The sequence below is a fragment of the Carlito syrichta genome, unplaced genomic scaffold (assembly GCF_000164805.1).
Source record: "Carlito syrichta isolate Samal-C Ts95f unplaced genomic scaffold, Tarsius_syrichta-2.0.1 Scaffold315801, whole genome shotgun sequence".
NCBI lineage: Eukaryota > Metazoa > Chordata > Mammalia > Primates > Tarsiidae > Carlito > Carlito syrichta.
In genome coordinates, this window is record NW_007259897.1 from 822195 (window position 1) to 842133 (window position 19939).

The window sequence follows — 19939 nt, forward strand, 5'->3', positions numbered from 1 at the left end:
CTGGGCGACAGAGTGAGACTCCAGTTCAAAAAAAAAAAAAAAAAAGAAAATGAAGGGCTGAGTTGAAGCATCAGGTTGGCCATGTGGATTCCCCACACTTCAGCCTCACTTTTGCAACTGCTTCAGGAAAAGCAGTCAGGTGGGATCAAGCCAGAAGTAGCGTAAATTCATCTGGGGCTGTAGGAGTTGGCAGTGGCTAAACTTCTGCAGCTCACCACCCTGCAGGCACTCAGCTTTTCATGCAGCATCTAAGTGGGGAAAAAAAAAAAAGGAAGTGAGGTCCTTTTCTTTTGGTGAATAATCTTCTGGCTAACTCTGGCTGTTTCCCGTATTCAAATGTTTACAAAGAGACTTCTCAAAGTGTTCCTGAACCTCGTGGCAAAAGGGAAAAAGTCAGAGAGGCTTCCTAGCCCACCTGCAGTCTCTGGGGTCAGCCCATGACAGGCTCTCCAACAGGAGTCAAGCAGGTCACCCCTAAGCCTCCCTGCCTCTGCAATGGTGCAGTGGACTGGGTCTGCATCCCTGAGCTTTTCTGATTCACAAGCAGAAAGTTGAGCTAGAGACCCTGTGCTTTTAACCTTTACTCTTTAAAATGCATCAGTCTGCTCTGTTTGACAATGGGCTGGGTTTCTCTGATGACAGGGCCCTTGGGTGTCATTCTCAGCATCACTGTTTCCTTCCCAGATTCTGGAGATGGGCAGAAAAGGCAGATGCAGAGCAGGCCTCTCTGGGAAGTACCTGAGGAGGGCAGAGAAGCCCATGTTTGCTGTTTCTGATGAATGCCCGGCTGGGCCACTCAGTTCTTGGCAGCGAACGGCTCCCTGGAGGCCATCCCTTCACCAGGCTCAAGATAGGAGGACAGAAAGCATCTGGCCACAGTGTCTGGACAGAATGGCTAGGGAGTCTGGGGACTGCTCAAGAGCTCATGTAGGGAAAGGTCATTCGTAAGGTGACTTTGCAAACTGGGCTACTCAGGATAGAACAAGTGATGGCTTATAAGAGGCACTGTCTCATTGTAATTATTAAACTCATTCCCTCTTCTCTCTCAAAAGCACCCTGGTTTGATCGATTAATTCTATAGTCAGCTTCAACACCAGGGAATTTGCAAGTGGAGACTCAACAAGCAACAGAGGCTGGTCACTCTGCAGTAATAGTATTGGAGCTCAGGGCTTAGCAGAAGTGAGAGCAGGCCCAAAGACACATTTCTTTTCCCGCTGAAGTCTCAAGCCAGAGCTAACAAGTCCAGCAAAGACTAGGAGCAGAGAGGAAAGGGTCGTGCATCTCCAGGTGGGCTGTGGGAGAAAGGGACGTCCCCACCCGCTTTACCTGCCTGCCCTGCAGTCCCAGTCAACACCACCTGGCGTTGCCATGGGGACCCTGAAAACTTCCCACTTGTCTTTTTTTCCTTCCTGGTTGAGATCTTGTTTCTGTCAAGATGAACGATTTATCTGTGTTGCATGAAATGTCATGGACTGCGGGCAAAACCAGCACCAACCCACACACGAGAAATGATAACCCTTTGATCACACTCTCACACAAGTTCTCCAAGTCTTTCGTGCTGTCAGTGATTAATTTTTTTTCCAGCACTAAACTTGCTCTCCAGAAGTATTTAACCCAAAAGGCAACTGACAACTTGAGTTGATCTGACAAACCCCTCAGCAGCCCGGGTTTGTCAGATCAACTCAAGTTTGAGTTAATTTGCCAAGTGAATCTGTGGACACCTGTAACTCGTCACCAGTGAGTCAGGGGAAAGACTTTACAAGGTAAAAGGTGGTGATATGTGTCACCTTGTGGCCTCACATGAAGTTTTATCAAGCTATAAAATGCTCAAAGTGTCCAGTGTTGAAGGAATCTCTGTTTTGTGAACTAACACTTCAAAGCTATTTGTTTCTTTTTTTTTTTTTTTTTTTATGTAAGATTAGCCATCATGCAAATCGTACTGGTGAAGCGGTTAATAAAATACATAAAATTGAAGGGTGCACATTTCAGTCCTCGCAAACAGCAAAGCAATAATAAACCCTGCACGGTCCTGAGAGTAGGTGCCTTTGCTTCTTAAAGCTGCCAGGCCTGGCTCCTTGGGGTCTCATGTGTTATAAATTCTGGAAGCTCTTTTAGCTGCAGTTTGAGCATCAGGTGGATCTTCTTCCTCTTCCTCGGTTCGCTTGTGTTTTAAAAACAAGTCAGACTTTAAGAAGCGGCTGTAGCTGTCATATTTCATGAGATTGAAGATCTGGAGGAGAAAAGAAAAAGAGTCTGAAGGCTGAGGCTAATCTTGGCCATGAATCATCCTATCAAATATTTATTAAATACCCACCATGTGCCAAAGAATACAAAGACGTTTGTTAACTCACAGAGAAATCTAAAGCCAGTCATGTGCTGGGCAGGGCAGCGTTCCTGGATAGTTTGGGTCATTACGCAGTCATCTCAATGGAACATATAGTTTAGAGAGTCACACAAATACATCTTTATTTTCCACTGAAGTATACATTCACGCAGCACTGATTCACCACCTTGTATGAGAAGGTCCTTTAAGATTCTCCACTTTATTTGGACAGATAACACAAGGACACATTTCCCCAAGAGCTTGAAATAGCAGAACAGAAACCGTTTCTGTAGAGGCAGTGGGGTTAAGAAAGCCATTGTCATATCAGATGATGCCAACATCGTGAAGACCCCCAGTGAGCCTGGCATCCAAGATCTCAGACAAACCTATTATTGTGCCAAGAATCAAAACAATGCAGGGCAGAGGAGTAAAACTACAGTTAACAAGGAGAGACTTCAGGAACAATTAAAGAAAACAGCAGCCGGCTGCAGAATGCAAAGTCCGGGCGATCAGGCTGAGGCACACATCTTTAGAGAGAAGCGGTTCTAAGGCATGTCAGGTGGGTGAGGACTCCTGACCTGGCTGAAGTCCTCCGAATTAGAGGGCTGCCCTCTGCTGGCACAGCCGGTGCTCAAGGAGCTGTCTGTCCCCAGGCACAGAAGCTTCCTCTGGTTTCCACGGGACCTCTCCTCCGGGCCACAGTCCCTACTGCTGGCATCCACGCCCAATCAATCCTATGGCCTATGCCCTCCTCACTTGCCCTAGGAAAGGGGCAGGGAAGGGAGAAGCAAAAAGTCTTTTCTGGCTGCTGAGGGGTATGGCCTCTGTCCCCCCCTTCATCTTTCTTTCTCAGACCTTTCCAGTTAACTTTCAGGATATTCTGCAGACTGAAAAATCCACACGGTGCACCCTGATGCTTTCACTTATGACATGAACACAGGCTCAAACCAAATGGAAAGTTCCAGAGGTGTTTAGAATGTATCTCACTGCCAGGCGAGGTTGTCAAGTGGGTGGTAAAAACCTGACATCTTTTAAACTCACCCTCTCCCAACACACACAAACTAGTTTGTAAATTAAATGTCTGATGGAGGTACCTCAGGAGGAAATGGAAACCTTCCTTTTCCTACTCCAACTGCAACAGGACTGCCTGAGAATTTTTGCTACGAGTCCACAAGCCAAGGAAAGACTTGGGACTTTTGGTTTTCTTTAAGCTGTTCAGCTAGTGCCTGCCCACTCCCTGGGACCCTTCCAGTCTTACCCAAGCTCTCTATTTTCTCAGAAAGACCCTGTCTCCCTGGGACCCTATCCTGGACCTCTCTAGAACAGTCATCTATTTTGTAGCAATTTTATAATCCTAGATTTGATTGTAATTTGCTGAAGTTTGAAGATAAAAAAGTTTTTAAACCCCAGAAAATACAAAAGTCCTAGCCAGGGGTGAGGCAGAGGATGAGGAATGCCACTGCCCTTTCATGGCTTCCCACAAATGTGCTAAGCAGGTATCACCATCCCTCACCACCTGCACAACTCAGCCCCTTAAGGCACAAGAGCCCCCAAAGGGAACCTGTAGACACCTGTCTAGTTCGGTGTTCAGAACAGATGCTCAAAGGGTAACTAATGAAACCAACGCCATGAGGGTCCCTCTTGGCACCCAGCTCTGTACTCACTCCCATACGAGGTCCACGCAGATGGGACCCATCACTCCGGGCAGGATGCGGTACAACCCAAGTGTCTTGTGTGAAGTCTTTGAGTGTGGGAGAGGAACATCCTGTTTGCCTGTAGTGGCTCTGTGGCCCAGACTTCAAAAGAGAGAAGAAAAAAGGCTGGCTCTGGGGGCACCCAGGGCAAGGGGAGTGCTGGGGGAGGGAAGGAGCCAGGGAGGCTACTTCAGCTGGGAGAAGGCTTAGGGGCTGCAACAGGCTCAGCCTCCAGGAGATCCCAAGAGGCTGCAGGCTCTTCTGCCCAAGCTCAGGGAGGGAGCTATGGACTATTTAAGAAGAGCTTAAGGGCCACTCCCTGCTGCAGCAGTGAAATGCCCCGCAAGTGCATTAGTCCTCAGGCTGGAGATTCCTTCTTGGGGAGGGAGGCAGCCGTGGTCTCAGACAGACTGGAGGAAGGAAGGGATGTGGCCTCACCCTTCTGGGCTGTGAGGAGCCTGGTAGCTCTACATAAGGTGCACAGGAAAGGCTTCCCATTGCCACCCACAAAGGGCCTCCTGGGTCCTGGCTCAGAAGCACTTGGCAATAGGTTGCTCCTGGGACAGAGGCCTCATGGTGGGGCTCAGCACAGATGGCTCAGAGGAGGGAGAATATGCCTAAAATCTCTTCTAAGAAAGTCACCAAAGGCAGTGTGTCCAGCTGCTGACTACAGCCTTATTTATCATGAAGCAAATGGCCACAGCTGGGGTCCCATAAATGCTTACCAAGTACGTGAATAGAAACCACCCAGTGTGCCACAGCAGAGGGTGGGGCATGAACTGGTGGTAGCACCATGGCTGACAGAGGCTTCTAGCCCTCTGCCAGGCAGCGTGTGGAGCAGTCTCTCAGTCAAGGCTCACTGCAGCCTTATGAGAACCCCAACTTTACAGAGAAGGAAATGGGGGCTTATCAGTTCCATTTCATCACAGTTCTGGAGGCTAGAAGTCCAAAGTCAAGGTGCTATCAGGGCTGGTTTTTTCTGTGGCCCCTCTCCTCAGCTTGTAGATGACCGCCTATTCCCTGGGTCTTCACAGGCTCTTCCCAGGTGCACGTGTGTCCTAATCTCGTCTTAGAAGAGCACCAGTCAGATTGGATTAGGATCCATCTAATGACCTCATTTAATGTTAATTACCCCTTTAAAGGACCTATCTCCAAATATACATTCTGAGGTACTGGGGGTTAGGAGCTTGACATGTGAATTTAGGGGGACACAGTCCAGTCCATGACAGTGAGCAAAAGAGACAGACAGGAGACAAACCCTAGCAGGTTCTGGAGCCCACTCTCCTAACCACTAGACCATCCTGCCACTTATACAGCAGGACAACTCACAGTCATTAGAAATGAGGTCTGCAAAGAGAATTTAACACGGAAAACTGTCCATGGATCTTAAAAGACGGATACTCAATTTTAAAAACACATCAAATCTAAAAACGACTATCCCAAATACACGATTTAGGAGTGTGTTTGTGTGTATAGTTGAAAAATAAATATCCCTAAAGCTCAGTTGTGGGTTCAATAGTGTCCCCACTAAAGCTTACGTCTACCTGGCACCTCAGTATGGGACCTTATTTTAAATAGCCTTGGTTAAGGATTTCAAAATCAAGCCATTCTGCATTTGGGATGGGCCCTAAATCCAAGGACTGGAGTCCTCATGGGAAGAGGAGCGAACACAGAGAGGAAAGAAGACCATGGAAAGACAGAGGCAGAGACGGGAGTAAGGCAGTGACATGCCAAGGAAAACCCAGGATGGCCGGCTGCTCCCAGCAGTCTGTAAGCTGGAAGAGGCAAGCAGGATCACCTAGGCCTTGAGAGGGAGCTCGGTCCTGCCAACACCTTAATTTCAGACTTCTAGCCTCCTGAACTGTGAGAGAATAAGTTTCTGCTGTCTTAAGTCATTCTATTTTTATGGTAATTTGCTATGACAGCCCTAGGAAAGTAATACAACTGGCTTACTGATTTCACCTCACTCCCACTCAGGCACAGAAAACGAGCTGGCCCCGGAGGGCCCTGACAGCTCTACAAAACAGGAGTTCCCGATGGGGAGAAGTGGCCAGACTGTGGTCATCACCTGAACAACATGGTCAGACTCCTCAAGTGTCTGTAGAGAAGAGAAGAGAAAAGAGAGACATCAGGTATGAGGAGGCAGCTCGGAGGGGGCAGAAGGCACTGGAGCCGAGCTAAGGCAGATGATCAGTCCGAGGGATGGGCAGCCGCCAAAGCAGAATGCTCAAGTTGGCAGCTGAGTTGCATTCTGGGTCTTTTTTTCTTTCTTTTTTTGGCCAACACGGCCGTGGCTTCGCAAGGTTTTGGGTTTGGCAGCTCCTACATCTGTGAACCGCATGCCTGGACTGTAAACTGTTTAACATGGTTGCCTGGGGACCCAGTCCTGCAGGCTGCCGGAGGTGGGACTCGAGAAAAACGAGAAGGGAGCCTTCCTGCGGATGTGCGAGGGCACGACGCCACGCAGTACAAGGCCACTCGATCATCACGGCGCCTCTCTCTCGCCAGACCCCAGATGGCTCGGTGATTGATTAGGTCTGGACTTTCTGCAAAGAAAAATATCCATGCAGTACTCCAACATCAGACTGCTCAAAAGGACTGCTCTGGAAAGGATTTCCTTGCTGAAGCATCCTCCTCTGTGAGGCATGAGTTGCTTAACTAGCCTTAAAGGCCCCTCCACGAACACTTCGTCACTGTCTTGATTTTTGTGTTTCAAGCCTAGCAAATATTTTAACACTTCTCAGAAGACAAATACAGTAGAAGCTCTCAACAAAACATGCATCCTTCTTCTCCTCAAAACCCTCTGCCATGTTATTTCGATCAGGTACAAGGAGACAAAGAATAATCCTTCAAGGCAATGAAAGTTTCATTAATGGGGTTTCACATTTGCTTCAAGAACGTGGTTTAGCTTTTATGTGAAAATTGCTGAAAGGCCACAAACACTGCCATCTCTGAACCACAGCTCTAGAATGTGTTCTCTCCCCCCTCATACCCAGAAGACAGACAGGTCTTCATACCCACGCAAGCAGATAGAAAGTGGGAAGGAAAAAAGCTCCCATCCCTCCAGCCGTCAGAATTAGCCAGGCACTGAAGAGGCTGCTGTGGCAAGGCACGGGCGGGCATGTGCACCCCTGCAGCGAAGACCATCTCCCCTTTTCCTCAAATGGGAATGGATGCCCTCGAGAAAAGGTCCGAGGGCAGCTGGCAGAGATCGGGGGAGAAGACAAAGCAGCTTAAGTCAGCCCTTGTCCCAGAGCACCAAGCGGGCCACATGGGAGGTTCTGTCACCTGGACAGTGCTCCTGCTCCAGGTCAGCCAGTGATGGACTACTTGTGGCGGGGGATGGAACTCCAGAAGAAAGCAGGACACAGATGAGTCAGAAAGACCCGACTTGGTATGAAATCCTCTCCCAAACTATGGGTCCAGTGTGGTCATGTGTGGGGCAGTTTTTCCACTTTTTCCAGGAGTCCATTCCACTCAAACTCTAGGCTCAAGTAGCATGTCATGCTTTCTGCTTGGAGAGAAGGCATTTTATTTTTGCCTTTTGCCATGGGAAGGGGAGTTAAGTGCTCTTCTGGCACCCACTCTCCCCTCTGCTTTCCCCAAACACCATTTTAAAGTTGCAAAAAAGCCTCAAAGTATTTCAAATACTGTCCTTCACGCCGCACTCCTCATAGGGCAAACGGTTATGGGAGATACAGAGACAACCTTCCTTCCCAAACCCACGACCTGTCCTTTCCAGCTCAGCACATTGGAAAATGCCAATTTCTGTCCTGGGTTTGAGCTTTTGGAGCAAATGTCAGCAGCACCCATAAGACTGAGATGTCCTGAATCCCTGGCTCTGGCCACCATCACAGTCCAGGAGAGAGGACCGTGGTCACACAGGGGAGCTCAGACCAGGGTCCTGTTTTCTCCTGTTTGGAGAAATAAGGGACTGGGGGAGGAAAAGGACCCCAAGATGATGCCCATAGGCCAGACAGACCCTCCCCCACCCTGGGTTCTCACCAGATGGTCCACCCCTTCTTAGTTATGTCAAAAAAGGAAGCGTTTCTCACCTCTTGGGTTCTGGGGAAATTCAAAGAAACTACATTGCTAAGAAGGGGCCCAATTCATGGTTCCTTTCTATGTCAAGGATGTGACTGGGAGCACTGATACCTTACCAAAGTCTTAAAAATTTTTTTTAAAGCATCAGAGGCTGAGGACTTCCTTTAGAGTGGAGAATGCCATCTCCGCACCGCCTTTCCAGATTAGAGGTTAGCACCAGCCCCGAACCCTGGTGGGGACGCCCTGGTAGATATGAAATCTCCTTTTAAACATAGCCATTGGGATCCCCAACATCTATGGAAGAAGAATGGGTACCCCAGACCTGTGCCCTTCTCTCAGATGGACCAAGCAAGCAGAATCTAAAGTTGCTGTTTGCAACGAACTAGGCCTTTCTATCTTAACAGATCCCATAGCTATTCCAGATCACGCTGTGTCGTGGAATCTAAGCCAGAGGCTTCCCAGCAAGAAAAGTGCATAAACTGGTGCTGAGAAACTTGTCAGGGCAGAATTTTGTTTTAAATCTTTCATATGGTTCAACTTTGAGTCACTGAGCAAATTTCAAAGTGTTCCATTCTTAAATGTCCGAGGAGGGTCTGAAAGGACACACAACATAACAGATTTTCCGCTAAGGAGAGGGAGAGAGAGAGAAAGAAAGAAGGTAGGATCTGGGGGATTTTAACTTTTCCCTTTGTGCCCTCCTGAATTACATGAATATTCTTCTTCTTCTTCTTCTGACTTTTTTTTTTGAGTTGGCATCTCACTCTGTTGCCCAGGCTAGAGTGCAGTGGCACGATCACAACTAACCACGGCCTCAACCTCCTGTGCTGAGGAGATCCTTCCACCTCAGTCTCCTGAGTAGCTGGGACTACAGGCATGCTAATTTTTTGTAGAGATTAAGTCTCACTATGCTGTCCAGGCTGGTCTCAAACTCCCAGGTTCAAGCAATCCTCCCACCTCAGCCTCCCAAAGTACTGAGATTACATGCATGAGCCACCACATATGGCCATGAATTTCCTTTTGTCTTAACAATGAACACATACTAATTCAACAATGTCAAATAATGTGTTAAATTAACCTGTCCAGAATCCTGAGCAATATAGTAACAGGTCGATTCATGCCCCTGGCTAGCACCAGCTCAGCTGGTTCCTGTGCTGGCTTCATCCATGGAGTTCCCTGCCATGGTGGTCAACAGGACCCCTACGTTTGGCCATTATGTTAGCAGGGCCAGCACAGACTGATGTTCCCATTTATTTGACAAGGAAAAGTGTGTTAGGCTGCTGTGACTACACTGGATCCCCTTGTGGTATAGTTGACATTCAGGGCCTGAGTAACAGCTGATGGAATGTTCTAGAATCAGGGCAAGGGCGAGCATGACTGAGCAAGGGAGACAGACATGGGAAAAGAGAGGGAGGTAAGCACGTGGATTGTTAAATGCCACGGACAACACTGTCTGTGCCAATATCCATGAAGGAAAAATAGTGGCAGTTTTCCAGAGAAATCTGTTGAGGTGGAAGTCTGCTGTTCCAAATATGACTGCTTCATGTGGAGAATGGTCTTCATTGGGCCAGTGGTGCAGTAAGAAGGATCCAGCCAAACCAGACGGCCTGGGCTCAAGGCTCCACCCTCTCCCTTTCCAGCCGCAGACCTTGGGCTAGTGGCAGGTCCCTCGCACCCCAGCAAACTCTCCCATTCACACATGGTGGTGCTAGGTCCCACGCCTCATGCAAGACTACTGGAGAAGGCCTGGAGTTGACTGTGAAGAGGGTTAGTCTCAGTGCCTTCCAGGAAGGCCCTAAGGTGTAGGGAACTGACATATGCGCTTTGCATTGCTTTTCAGGTGTGGACCTGAGACTTAGTGTGGGCAGGGCAAATGAACTCTGCCACATTTTCGGAAGTCACATTAAGCCAAGTCCTCAGCCTTCGCACTCCTGATAATCTGCATCCCAGGGCTGTCCTGTGCGCTGCAGGTGTTCAGTAGCAGCCTTGGCCTCGCCTACTAAGAGCCAATAACACCCCACCCCGGTTGAGACAATCAAAAATGTCCTCTGGGAAGAAAATCACCTCTGGTAGAGAACCACTGCATTAAGCAAAAATTCATCTTCCTGTTACACTTTAAAGGACACACACAGTGGCATTACGGAGGGCTGACTGCAGCCCAGACACTCACCACATAAGCACTTCAGACATAACCGTAGTTCATCCTTGTGACTGCCTTGTGACAACCTCCACTTCGCAAATGAGGAAAGTGAGGCACAGAGAGGGGTCGTGTCTGGCCCGAGGTCTCACAGCCACTGAATTCCAAAGGCAAAGAAGTCGGGGTAGGGGGAGTCAGGTCTAAGAAAATAAGACTGTGGCTATTAGGGGGCAGTTTTGGAACACCAGGCATTGAACATCTGTAAACTCCTTTGAGGCGGGACGATTGCTTGAGCACAGGAGTCCAAGACCAGCCTGAGCAAGAGTAAGACCCTGTCTCTTTAAAAAGAAGAAGGAAGAAGGAAGAAGGAGGAGGAGAAGAAAAGAAACAGAACCCACCTGGGGTCAGATGGAGACAAGACTGGAGTATGAACCCCTTCGGGAAGAGGGCGTTCCCTCAGTGCCAGCTTAATACACGGTGACAGTAGCGGTGAATCTGAGCTCAGCATCCAGGAAGTGAGGGGCAGGGGGTAGGGAAGAGGCAGAGGTCAGGACATCCGGGCACAAATGATGAGCCGTGGTCAGGAGGTCAAGGGTTGACGGCTGACTTTCTAGTAATGGAGACAGTTCTGGGTCTAGTCATCCGCATCCTCACCCAGAGCTGGGGACCACAGCCAAGGTGCTCAGCCTTCAAGAAGTCCAACCCTTACTAGCCTAACCGGCACATTCTATAGATAGCCACTGTTCCAAATCCCTGCAGTTGAACTGGATGTCACAGCCTCGGGGTAGTCCCTCTCCACTAAGCTTCCACAAACCCCATCACTGGCTACCCTCTAGCCGCACTGACCCCCACGACACACCCAGCTGACTCCTGCCTTGGGTCTTTGCGCTCAGTCCTGCTTTCAAGGTCATCTCATCTAGCTCCCCCTTTTCATTTAGGTCTCAGTCACCTCATCAGGGAGCCCTCTTTGATCACTAGACCCAAACAGGCCACTCCTCAGTCTCTCTCAGCCCATTCCCTATCATATTTTCTTCTTTGCATTTATCTTTTTCTGTCCGCATGGGTGGACAGATGCTGATTTCTTTACTGCACAAACAGCTCCCAGCACAGTCCCTGGCACATATTAGAACCTCAGTTAATATTTGTAACATAAAGGAATAAATAAAACAACAAACCTACAAATCAGCAAACCAACCAGAACTAAACAGATCTCCCAGTAGTGGATCTTTAAAAGAAGGGGGAAAAAGGACACTGTAGGGCACTGCAATTCATTGAAGAGGCCAACTCTTTGCAGGATGGCCCCCATCCTTTCTGCTTCCTTCAGTTTAAATTTGCCAAACAGCCGTCTTTGTCTCCAGGTTCAAATATCAAGGATATGCCTACAGAACTACTTCTCGTCTTTCCTGGCTTTGCCAGCAAACTGGGCACACAACTGGGCCAAGCTTGCAGTACTAAATTAAATCAGAGAACCATCTCCCCTCTTAACATCATTTTTCCAGGCAACAAAGCTTTAAGCCCCTAAACTTCTCTTAAGATGCTATTTTTGATGAAACGTTCATTAAAATGAACAATGCATTCTGCACATCATCCGCTGACCACCATTTAACTTTTGCTTGACAGCTTGAGGTCATCAGGCTCACTAATCATGTCACCATGCTACAGCACAGGGGTGTCCACAGTGTGGCAGGTGGCAGTGGAGTCCCACACGTTTGCATTCGGTGTCATTTCTCCCCTCAGGCTGTTAGTTGCCACTTCTTGCCGCCTGTCCCTCCTTGCCGCCTGTCCCTCAGCAGCCTCTACTAGCAATCCAAACCTGCTGTCAACTGGAAAGCCAGAACCTGCTAGAACTGTGCACAAACCAGGAATGAACAGGACCTGGGTAAAAACCCCCGAAGCGCTCCCTTAAACAGGATACATGGGTGCCGGCTCACCTAGCTGATGCTCTGGGAGGTTCCAGCTGGGTCCCAAAAGTCAGAGCTGCCCCCACAGTAGCCCCTGGAGCAGTGGAGCCCTGCACTGTGACCAGGAGCTTAGTTACCCTGGCGCTTTCCCAGGGAGAACATGCTGAAGGCACAGAAAGCAGCCTTCCCCGCGGCCCCACTGTAAAGCCATGCGGTGCAGCGCAAACGCTTTTTAAAGTTATGTGAAATCTTGTGGCTCCAAACATGTTTCCTTCAGTTTCAGTCTCCTCCACTCAGGAAAACAGGGCCCTCAAAGAGACCTTTGGGGAGCAAAGAACCACAGACCATGCATTTTGACAGTTACCAGCATGGACCCAGAGGCAGTTTTCCAAAGCAAAACAGAACCTAGAGGCCCTTCACAGGGGCTTGCTCACGTGAAATCATCTGTGATTCCAAATATCTTCTTTTCACCCACTTATGCCTTGGGAAGATAGTGCATCTTTCTCACTCTCTAACTGATTTTTTTTTTTTTTTTTTGAGTTGGAGTCTCACTCTGTCGCCCAGACTGGAGTGCAGTGGCATGCTCAAGGCCACCCCAGCGACCTGCTGGGCTCTGGCGATTCTTCTGCCTCAGCCTTCCAGGCTGGAACTACCAAATAACTGATTTTTAACAACAGTGTACAGCAATACTTTCTTTACATTCACTAGTTTGGACTGTACATCTGTTTGTGTGTGTGCATAAACATATCTGTTATTATTGCATTTATTATAGCACATCTGCTATGTGCAAGTGCATATGTGTATTTATAGAAAGAAAAAAAAAAAAAGGCTGGGCTCAGTAACTCAGCCTGTAATCCCAGTACTTTGGGACATGGAGACAAGAGAATTGCCTGAGCCCAGGGATGCGAGACCAGCCTGGGCAATTTGGTGAGACCTCGTCTCTATGAAAAATCACACACACAAAAAGAAATTATCTGGGTGTGGTAGCACACACCTGTAGTTCCAGCTACTTTGAAGGCTGAGGTAGAAAGATCGCCTGAGCCCAGCAGATCAAGGCTGCGGTGGCTGTGAGTGTGCCACTGCACTCCAGTCTGGATGACAGAGTGAGACTCCAACTCAAAAAAAAAAAGAGCTGGTTGCGATGGTTCATGCCTGTCATCCCAGCTTTGGGAGGTGGAGGCAAGAGGATTGCCTGAGCCCAGGCGTTTGAGACCAGCCTAGGCAACCTGACAAGAACCTTCTCTACAATAAATAAAAAAATTAGCCAGGTATGGTGGCACACGCTTGTAGTTCCAACTACTTAAAAGACTGAGGTAAAAGGATTGCCTGAGCCCAGCAAGTTGAGGCTGCGGTGACCATGAGCATGCCTGGGACAGCCTGGCACAGCCTGCGTGACAGAAACTCTGACTCAAAAAAAAAAAAAAGATGAGCCGGACTCAGTGGCTCAGCCTGTAATCCCAGCACTTTGGGAGGCTGAGGTGAGTGGATTGCATGAGCCCGCGGGTTTGAGACCCGCCTGGGCAACTTGGCAAGACCTCATCTCTACAATAAATCAAAAAATTAGCCGGGTGTGGTAGCACGCGCCTGTAGTTCCAGCTACTTGGAAAGCTGAGGCAGAAGGATCGCCGGAGCCCAGCAGGTCGAGGCTGCGGTGGCCGGGAGCGGCCACTGCACTCCAGTCTGGGCGACAGAGTGAGACTCCAACTCAAAAAAAAAAAAAGATGGAAAGTCTACAGATTGAATGTTATATAGTGGTATCTCCAGATGTGAAATCATGAGGGTTTTTTTCCTCTTCATATTTTGCTTTTCCAAGTTTCTTTTGTTGAGAATGTATGACATTTAGATAGATAAAAGTTATTTTTAAAAATTTTTATTCATTACTAAAAAAAAAAAAACAAACCCCAAAATCAGTCTCTGTCCCTAGTGTTAACTCCTTGCTGTGCCAGCAAATGCTCCCAATCTCTGACTCCAACAGGTGTGCCAGGTCACAGATGTTGGGCTCGCTTTGAGATATTTTGTGGGATTTCTGGGAGTCATCTCAGTCTCTCTTTCCTCACTCCTACTGTGGCTTCTGCAGTCCTGGGAAATAGGAGTGCCGAAAGCCACAAAACCTGTCCAAACCTCCTGCTCCAGGGGCTCTGACAAACAGCAAGAGGCTGCCAAGTAGTCTGAGAGAACAACACGTGGGGGTTTGAGGGGGAACACAGTCTTTGAAGGCAGGTGGGCAAGCGTAACCCAGCTTCTAGTACTTTCTACCATCTGTATGACTTTAAGTGCTTAAAGCTAGCAGAGCACTTAGTTTCCTTGAACCCTGCTTTTCTCATCAGTAAAATGGGAAGAATAATACTCACTGGCGATCAAACAAGACAATACACACCAAGTATGCCATCATGCTCAAAGGGTGGGCCCTATTGTTGTGATTATTCAGAATACCTGGAACACAGGGGACAGAACACTCTCAACCCTGGTTGCACTAAAGTACCCTAGGGAGTTCTTAAAAGACTCTGAGGTCCAGGATGGATGGGTATTTCCATATGGCTACAGCCACAAAAACTGTCTTTTCACCATACATTCAACTCCCTTTCCCTCCACCAATCCATGTCCAAGCATCCTTCCCATTGGCTCAAAATCACCAGCTCCAGGAGGTCCTCAACAAGTCTCTCATGTTCCTTCGACAGCCAGATTTGACAGAGAATTCCCATGGAACATGTTGTCGTTTGCTAGCCTTTTCACTATGGCCTGGGGACTACATTATGACCTAGCTTATGCTATTGGACTACAGGAAGGAGGTGGAGATGTTTGGACATTTGCCCTGGGTCCCCTACCACTTTGCGTCTTCATGCTTGCTTTTTAGATTTTTCTGTCTGTTCCTAATTTCAGCAGTTATCACATGTTGCTTCCTCAACACGAGTTCCTCAAATAGCCCCAGCCTCCCCTCTACTGAGACATCTGCGCATATGAGAAGGTACATAACCCTACTGGTTCAAAGCATGTATAGTCTGAGGGTAAACAGCCCTGAGGGAGACTCTGCTGAGTCAAATCCTGATCCTGGGTTTGCAGACCCTACTCTGACCAGGCACTGCCCTTCAGTGTGCCTCTGTTAGCCCAGCCAGACAAGATGGTTTCTAGGAAGTCCAGAATTTGATGATTCACTGAATCCTTCCAGGACTGGAATAAATACAGGTTTACAAATCAAGGTGCAGGCAGGGAAGCCAGGTTACCTGGTCCTGGAGTTTCTGGAACATCAGGGGGTGCGGTTCTTCTAGAATCTTCTCATTGAGCCGAGACTGCCCCTCCACATTGACTTGTGACGAGGCCTTACTGGACAGAAAGGTCACATAGATCTCCTTGGCCTTTTCCTGCATCTGGAGGAGACAGAGAAGCCTGTTTGTTATCTGTGAGCACAGCCTTCCTGGCCTGGGTCCTGCTCTCCCCTCCAGCCAGGCTTGGGAGGAGCTGCTGGAGAAAGGAAAAAGCCCCCACCACCACCACCTGCCAAGCAGTCCGGGGTTCTCAGGCCACTCCAGAGTGCAGCTCTATCTGTGGGGGCTCACGTGACCCAGCCCCCACCCTCAGCTTTCATGCAGTGTAGACATAGCTCCTGTTAACATGGCTACCCTCACCATTTGAAACCCTGTCTCAGAGTGAGCACTCAGAACCATTTTCAGGACCATCCTGTGACCTCTCCAAATTAAGGCTCGAGGGAATATTATTCTGTCCTAAAAAGGAACGAGGCACTGACACATGCTGCAACCTGGACCAGCCTTGAAGACAGGATGCTAAGTGAGAAAAGCCAAAATCCAATATGGTATAATTCCATTCACACAAAACATCCAGAACAGGTAAATCCATAGAGACAGAAGGATTGGTGGTCACCAGGGGCTTGGGGAAGGGAGAAATGGGGAGTGACTGCTGGTAGGTAAGAGGTTTCAGTATGGGTTGATGAAAAAGTTCTGGATCATAGTGATGACTGTACAACATTGTGACTATACTCAATGCCACTGAATTGCACACTTTAAAATGGTAAAAATGAGACATTTGCCCCAGGTTTTCTGCTACCTTGAGTCCTCATGCTTGCCTTCCAGATTTTTCTGTCTGTTTCTACTTTCAGCAGTTATCACATGTTGCTTTAAAAACTAAAAAGTTATTAAAATGGTAAATTTTATGCTACACATATTTTACCACCATAAAACAATCAAGTTAAACCAGGCACACCTATCCCTACCAGTCATCAACCACCTACTATGCTGCAGACACCTGCTAGGTGTGCTTTCACTTCCTTAATCCCCTGCACATGCAGCAAAGTGTCATTTTCTTATTAGCACCACTGTTCTGATGAGCACACAGGGGAGACTTAGGAATGTTTGGCTCCACAGCCTTTCGATTTGCCTAGTTTCACCCCTATGAGAAGCATCAGCCTCTGGGTTGTGCGGTCTGTCAGCCTTCCAGGGCAGGGTGTGTTTGCTTTCAGGTAACACGATGCTGAGTATAAGCGATGAAGAAAACATCTGCTGCCTGTCCTGAAGTCCCAAGTGCAGTCTTGCTGGGAAGTAGGAGCCCTAAGTAGCCCTAAGTAGGTACCAGCTGCCTTGCCAGTCCTGGAAGCAAAGATGAAAAGACGTTCGCCTGTCTGTCTGACTCCTGTTTCACCAAAAACCAGCGGCGGCCGGTTCAGGAGCACTCTCTGATGCTAAGAGATGGACTTTCAAAGTAAGTACTTTGTCTTCAAAACAGCATGCCTCATGGGAGGGGTGGGGGCTGCAGATGCAGGAGTCTGCTCTTCTAGGACTTCCCCTGAGAGTTCTATTTTCTTTTAGAGAAAAGAGACTTCCTGTGCACGTACCCCATCAGCAGCAAAGATGGGACTGTTTCTCTAGACAGTAGAATGTAAGCATGACCTTACCCTACAGAGCAAGACAGACGATAAATGTCTCTGAGATGCAGCTGCAGAGGTGCTATGACATGCGGGAGGAGGCGAGGGGGGCTGGAAAACCGTCTTTCTCGAGAGAGAGAGCCCACCTGGGACTCTGTGTGCTGTGGCAGAGCTTGGTATAGGAAATGTCAGGCTCTGAAATCCTTCAGCCTTATGGAAGCCACCAGAAGACTTCAATAACTGGTGCTTGAGAGCAGAGGAAAGTAGCCTTCTTGGGTTCAGGGACTGATGACACAAGACTCCAAGACTGACCATGTTCTGATACGTCCTGTTCTCCTGAGAAAGCAAGCCTCACCAATTCTTGGAGGAGGACTGCCCAGGTGGGGGTCAACACCCACAGCCATGGTATCTGTTCTTTCTTGACTGTCATCATGATTAATGAATTGATGCTGGACTCAAAGACACAGGAGCCTTCTAAGACACACGTGGCTATTCTAAGGGACAGGTCTGGGGACCATCCATGAGACCTGGTGCAGTGGGGACATCTCCGTGACCACAGCCTCCATGAAGCCATAAGCCTCCCTCCCACTACTCCCATTCTGTCAAGAAGAAACATTTTAGGAAAACCACTTCCTGTTTTACTTCATGAAAGGAGAATTTTAGCCAGTCAGATGAGCAAACTGTATGCAGAACTCTGAGGGTAGAAATCACTTTAGAGCTCACCCCACCCCCTTGAACATTCTCACACACACATACACAAATCCAGGGTATCTTGAGTGGTTCTGCAACAGGGAGGCGTCATGAGTATTCTGAGGTTTCGGCGTGGAGACAGGAGGAACCAGGGGAAAGGAAGTAGGCTCTGGGGACTGCAGCTGTATAAACCTGCAGGTGTCTCAGCCCAGCCCCCTCCCGCCTGCCACCCCTGTCTGAGAACAGTGCGGGGTCGGGGTCCCCGGGCACCAGTCAACAGGATGTGCCCCAGGAGCGGCTGCAGCAGCCGAGCTTATCTCAGTGGAGCTAGGAAGCATGACTGAAGAGGGAAACCCTGAGACTGCCAACCGCAGGCTGGTCACGGGAAAGCCTAGTGTCCAGGCCGAGAACAGTCACAAAAAAGAAGAACCAGTCTCTTCAGCTATTTTGGTAGATTTTTCCAGAGCATTGTTAACCCTATTCTGGCACTGTCAGGATAGAAACAGAGCAGCCACTCGCTGGTGGAGCTGATTCTGGCCCAGGGCCTGGAAGGATGGCCAGCTTCTCTTCCACAGCTCTGACCCACATGCCCGGCCACAATCTAGACTGCCCCCACATTCCCTGTGGAGACGAGATATGCCCAGCATCTGACTCTGCTCCAGCAGGTGCTGCAAAAGAGTCTCCTTGGGCCCATCGACTCTGGGACTGCCCATGGAAGCGTCTGTCCCCAGGGAAGCACCTTCTAGATACCCCACCATTCTAGGGCCTTTCTCTAAGGCCTGCCAGTGCCTCTGCTATGAGGAGGCTCAGTCATAAGTCAGCACTCAAACCCTGCTCCCAATGTGTGCATGGTCAGAAGTAGCAAATTCACTTTCCTATCAGCCTCAGAAACTTCTACACAGATGAACAGTAAAGTCACCAGGGGTCCAAAGCACAGGAGAACACTGCTTTGCACATGGGTCTCTCTCCCTCATCCAGTCAGCATGCTCAAATGCATCCCACTGGGAAGATGAAACAAGACACCTTTCACTCCATATCCCCCTGCATGGGGGCTAATGGCCTCCCCACCCCAATTTCTTATTGAATCATCTCAAAAGAAACACATGCCCTTGTGTCTCTCCTTTTTCCCCCATTTGCTCCTCCAGCACAGCTCCAACTAGCTCACTGCCTCTCCCCAGGCTGCGAAGCCCCTCAGACACTCCTCTGGACCATGTGGGCCCAGTCCTGCTCACCACTCCAACCTTCTTGTCTTCCGACTCCCTCACCATAAGGGCCCTATCCTCCCAGGATTCCCCAGCCCTTCTCTGTATCTGTCTGTCTCCTATCCCAGCTCCTGTCCCTCTGTCTCCTGTGAGTTCTGGGGTTTCCCAGAGTTCTGCCCTTGGCTGACCATTCTAACTCCATGCTCTCCCCAGATACCAGCCCAAGCATCCCCAAGCTACGGACCCATGTGGCCAAGTGATTTCTAGCAATGTGGGTGTGGATGTCCCACAGACACCTCAAACTTACCACAGAGTAAAGGAATGGTCCCTTCCTGGCCAGCAGGTCCCGCAGTCTCTGCTCTAGGATGCTGGAAACCATGATCCCCTGTAAGCCCTCCTCACTGCAGGGAGTGCTGCCCACCTCACCTCCTCGTACACCTCTGCCAACCTGTCCCTCTCCATCCCTGGCCATTCTAACTCCATGCTCTCCCCAGAGAGACAGACAGACAACTGGAGATAACACCTAAGGAAAAAATTTTTTTTTTAATTGGAAAATATAGTTTATTTAGAAAGTAAATTAGAGAGAGAGAGGGAGAGAAGAGGAGATTCACATCCCCAAGGTAGGGGAGGGGGGCCAAAGCTAGGATACATGGTGGACATAGCTCAAGGAGCCACATGGCTAGACCAGAGTTTAACAGAGCAATGACAGACACCTAAGAAAATTAAAGAACCAAGCCACCTGCTTCATGAACATCAGTTTCAGAAAGAGAATGAGGCAAAGAAAATATCAAATAAATGACATGAGAAAGTTTCCGAGAACTGGCTCAGGAAATGGAAAGCAGTTGGAGGAATAGCAGACGACTCTGCAGAGCGCAAGAAGAACAAACCCAAGCACCTGCGGGGGAGGGGGTTGAGGGCCCTCAAGAAGCATGTCCAAAAATGAAAGGAACTCAGGGGCATCTGGCAACACAGATAGAAATGATGAGGAGAAGCCAGGCTCGGCGGCTCAGCCTGTAATCCCGCGCCTTTGGGAGGCTGAGGTGAGTGGACTGCCTGAGCCCGCGGGTTCGAGACCCGC

General features: G+C 48.9%; 1 protein-coding gene across 1 annotated transcript in view; it reads right to left on the reverse strand.

The window, feature by feature from the left end:
* Positions 1–1835: 1835 nt before the first annotated feature.
* RGS10 (regulator of G protein signaling 10) overlaps positions 1836–19939 on the reverse strand; it is a 32179-nt gene continuing 14075 nt past the window's right edge. Inside the window, exons 4-5 of the mRNA XM_008073261.2 lie at positions 15318–15461; positions 1836–2230 (exon numbers count right to left, since the gene is read on the reverse strand). Coding sequence (XP_008071452.1) covers positions 2084–2230; positions 15318–15461 — 291 coding nt within the window. The 3' untranslated portion in view covers positions 1836–2083. The remainder of the gene's footprint in view (positions 2231–15317; positions 15462–19939) is intronic.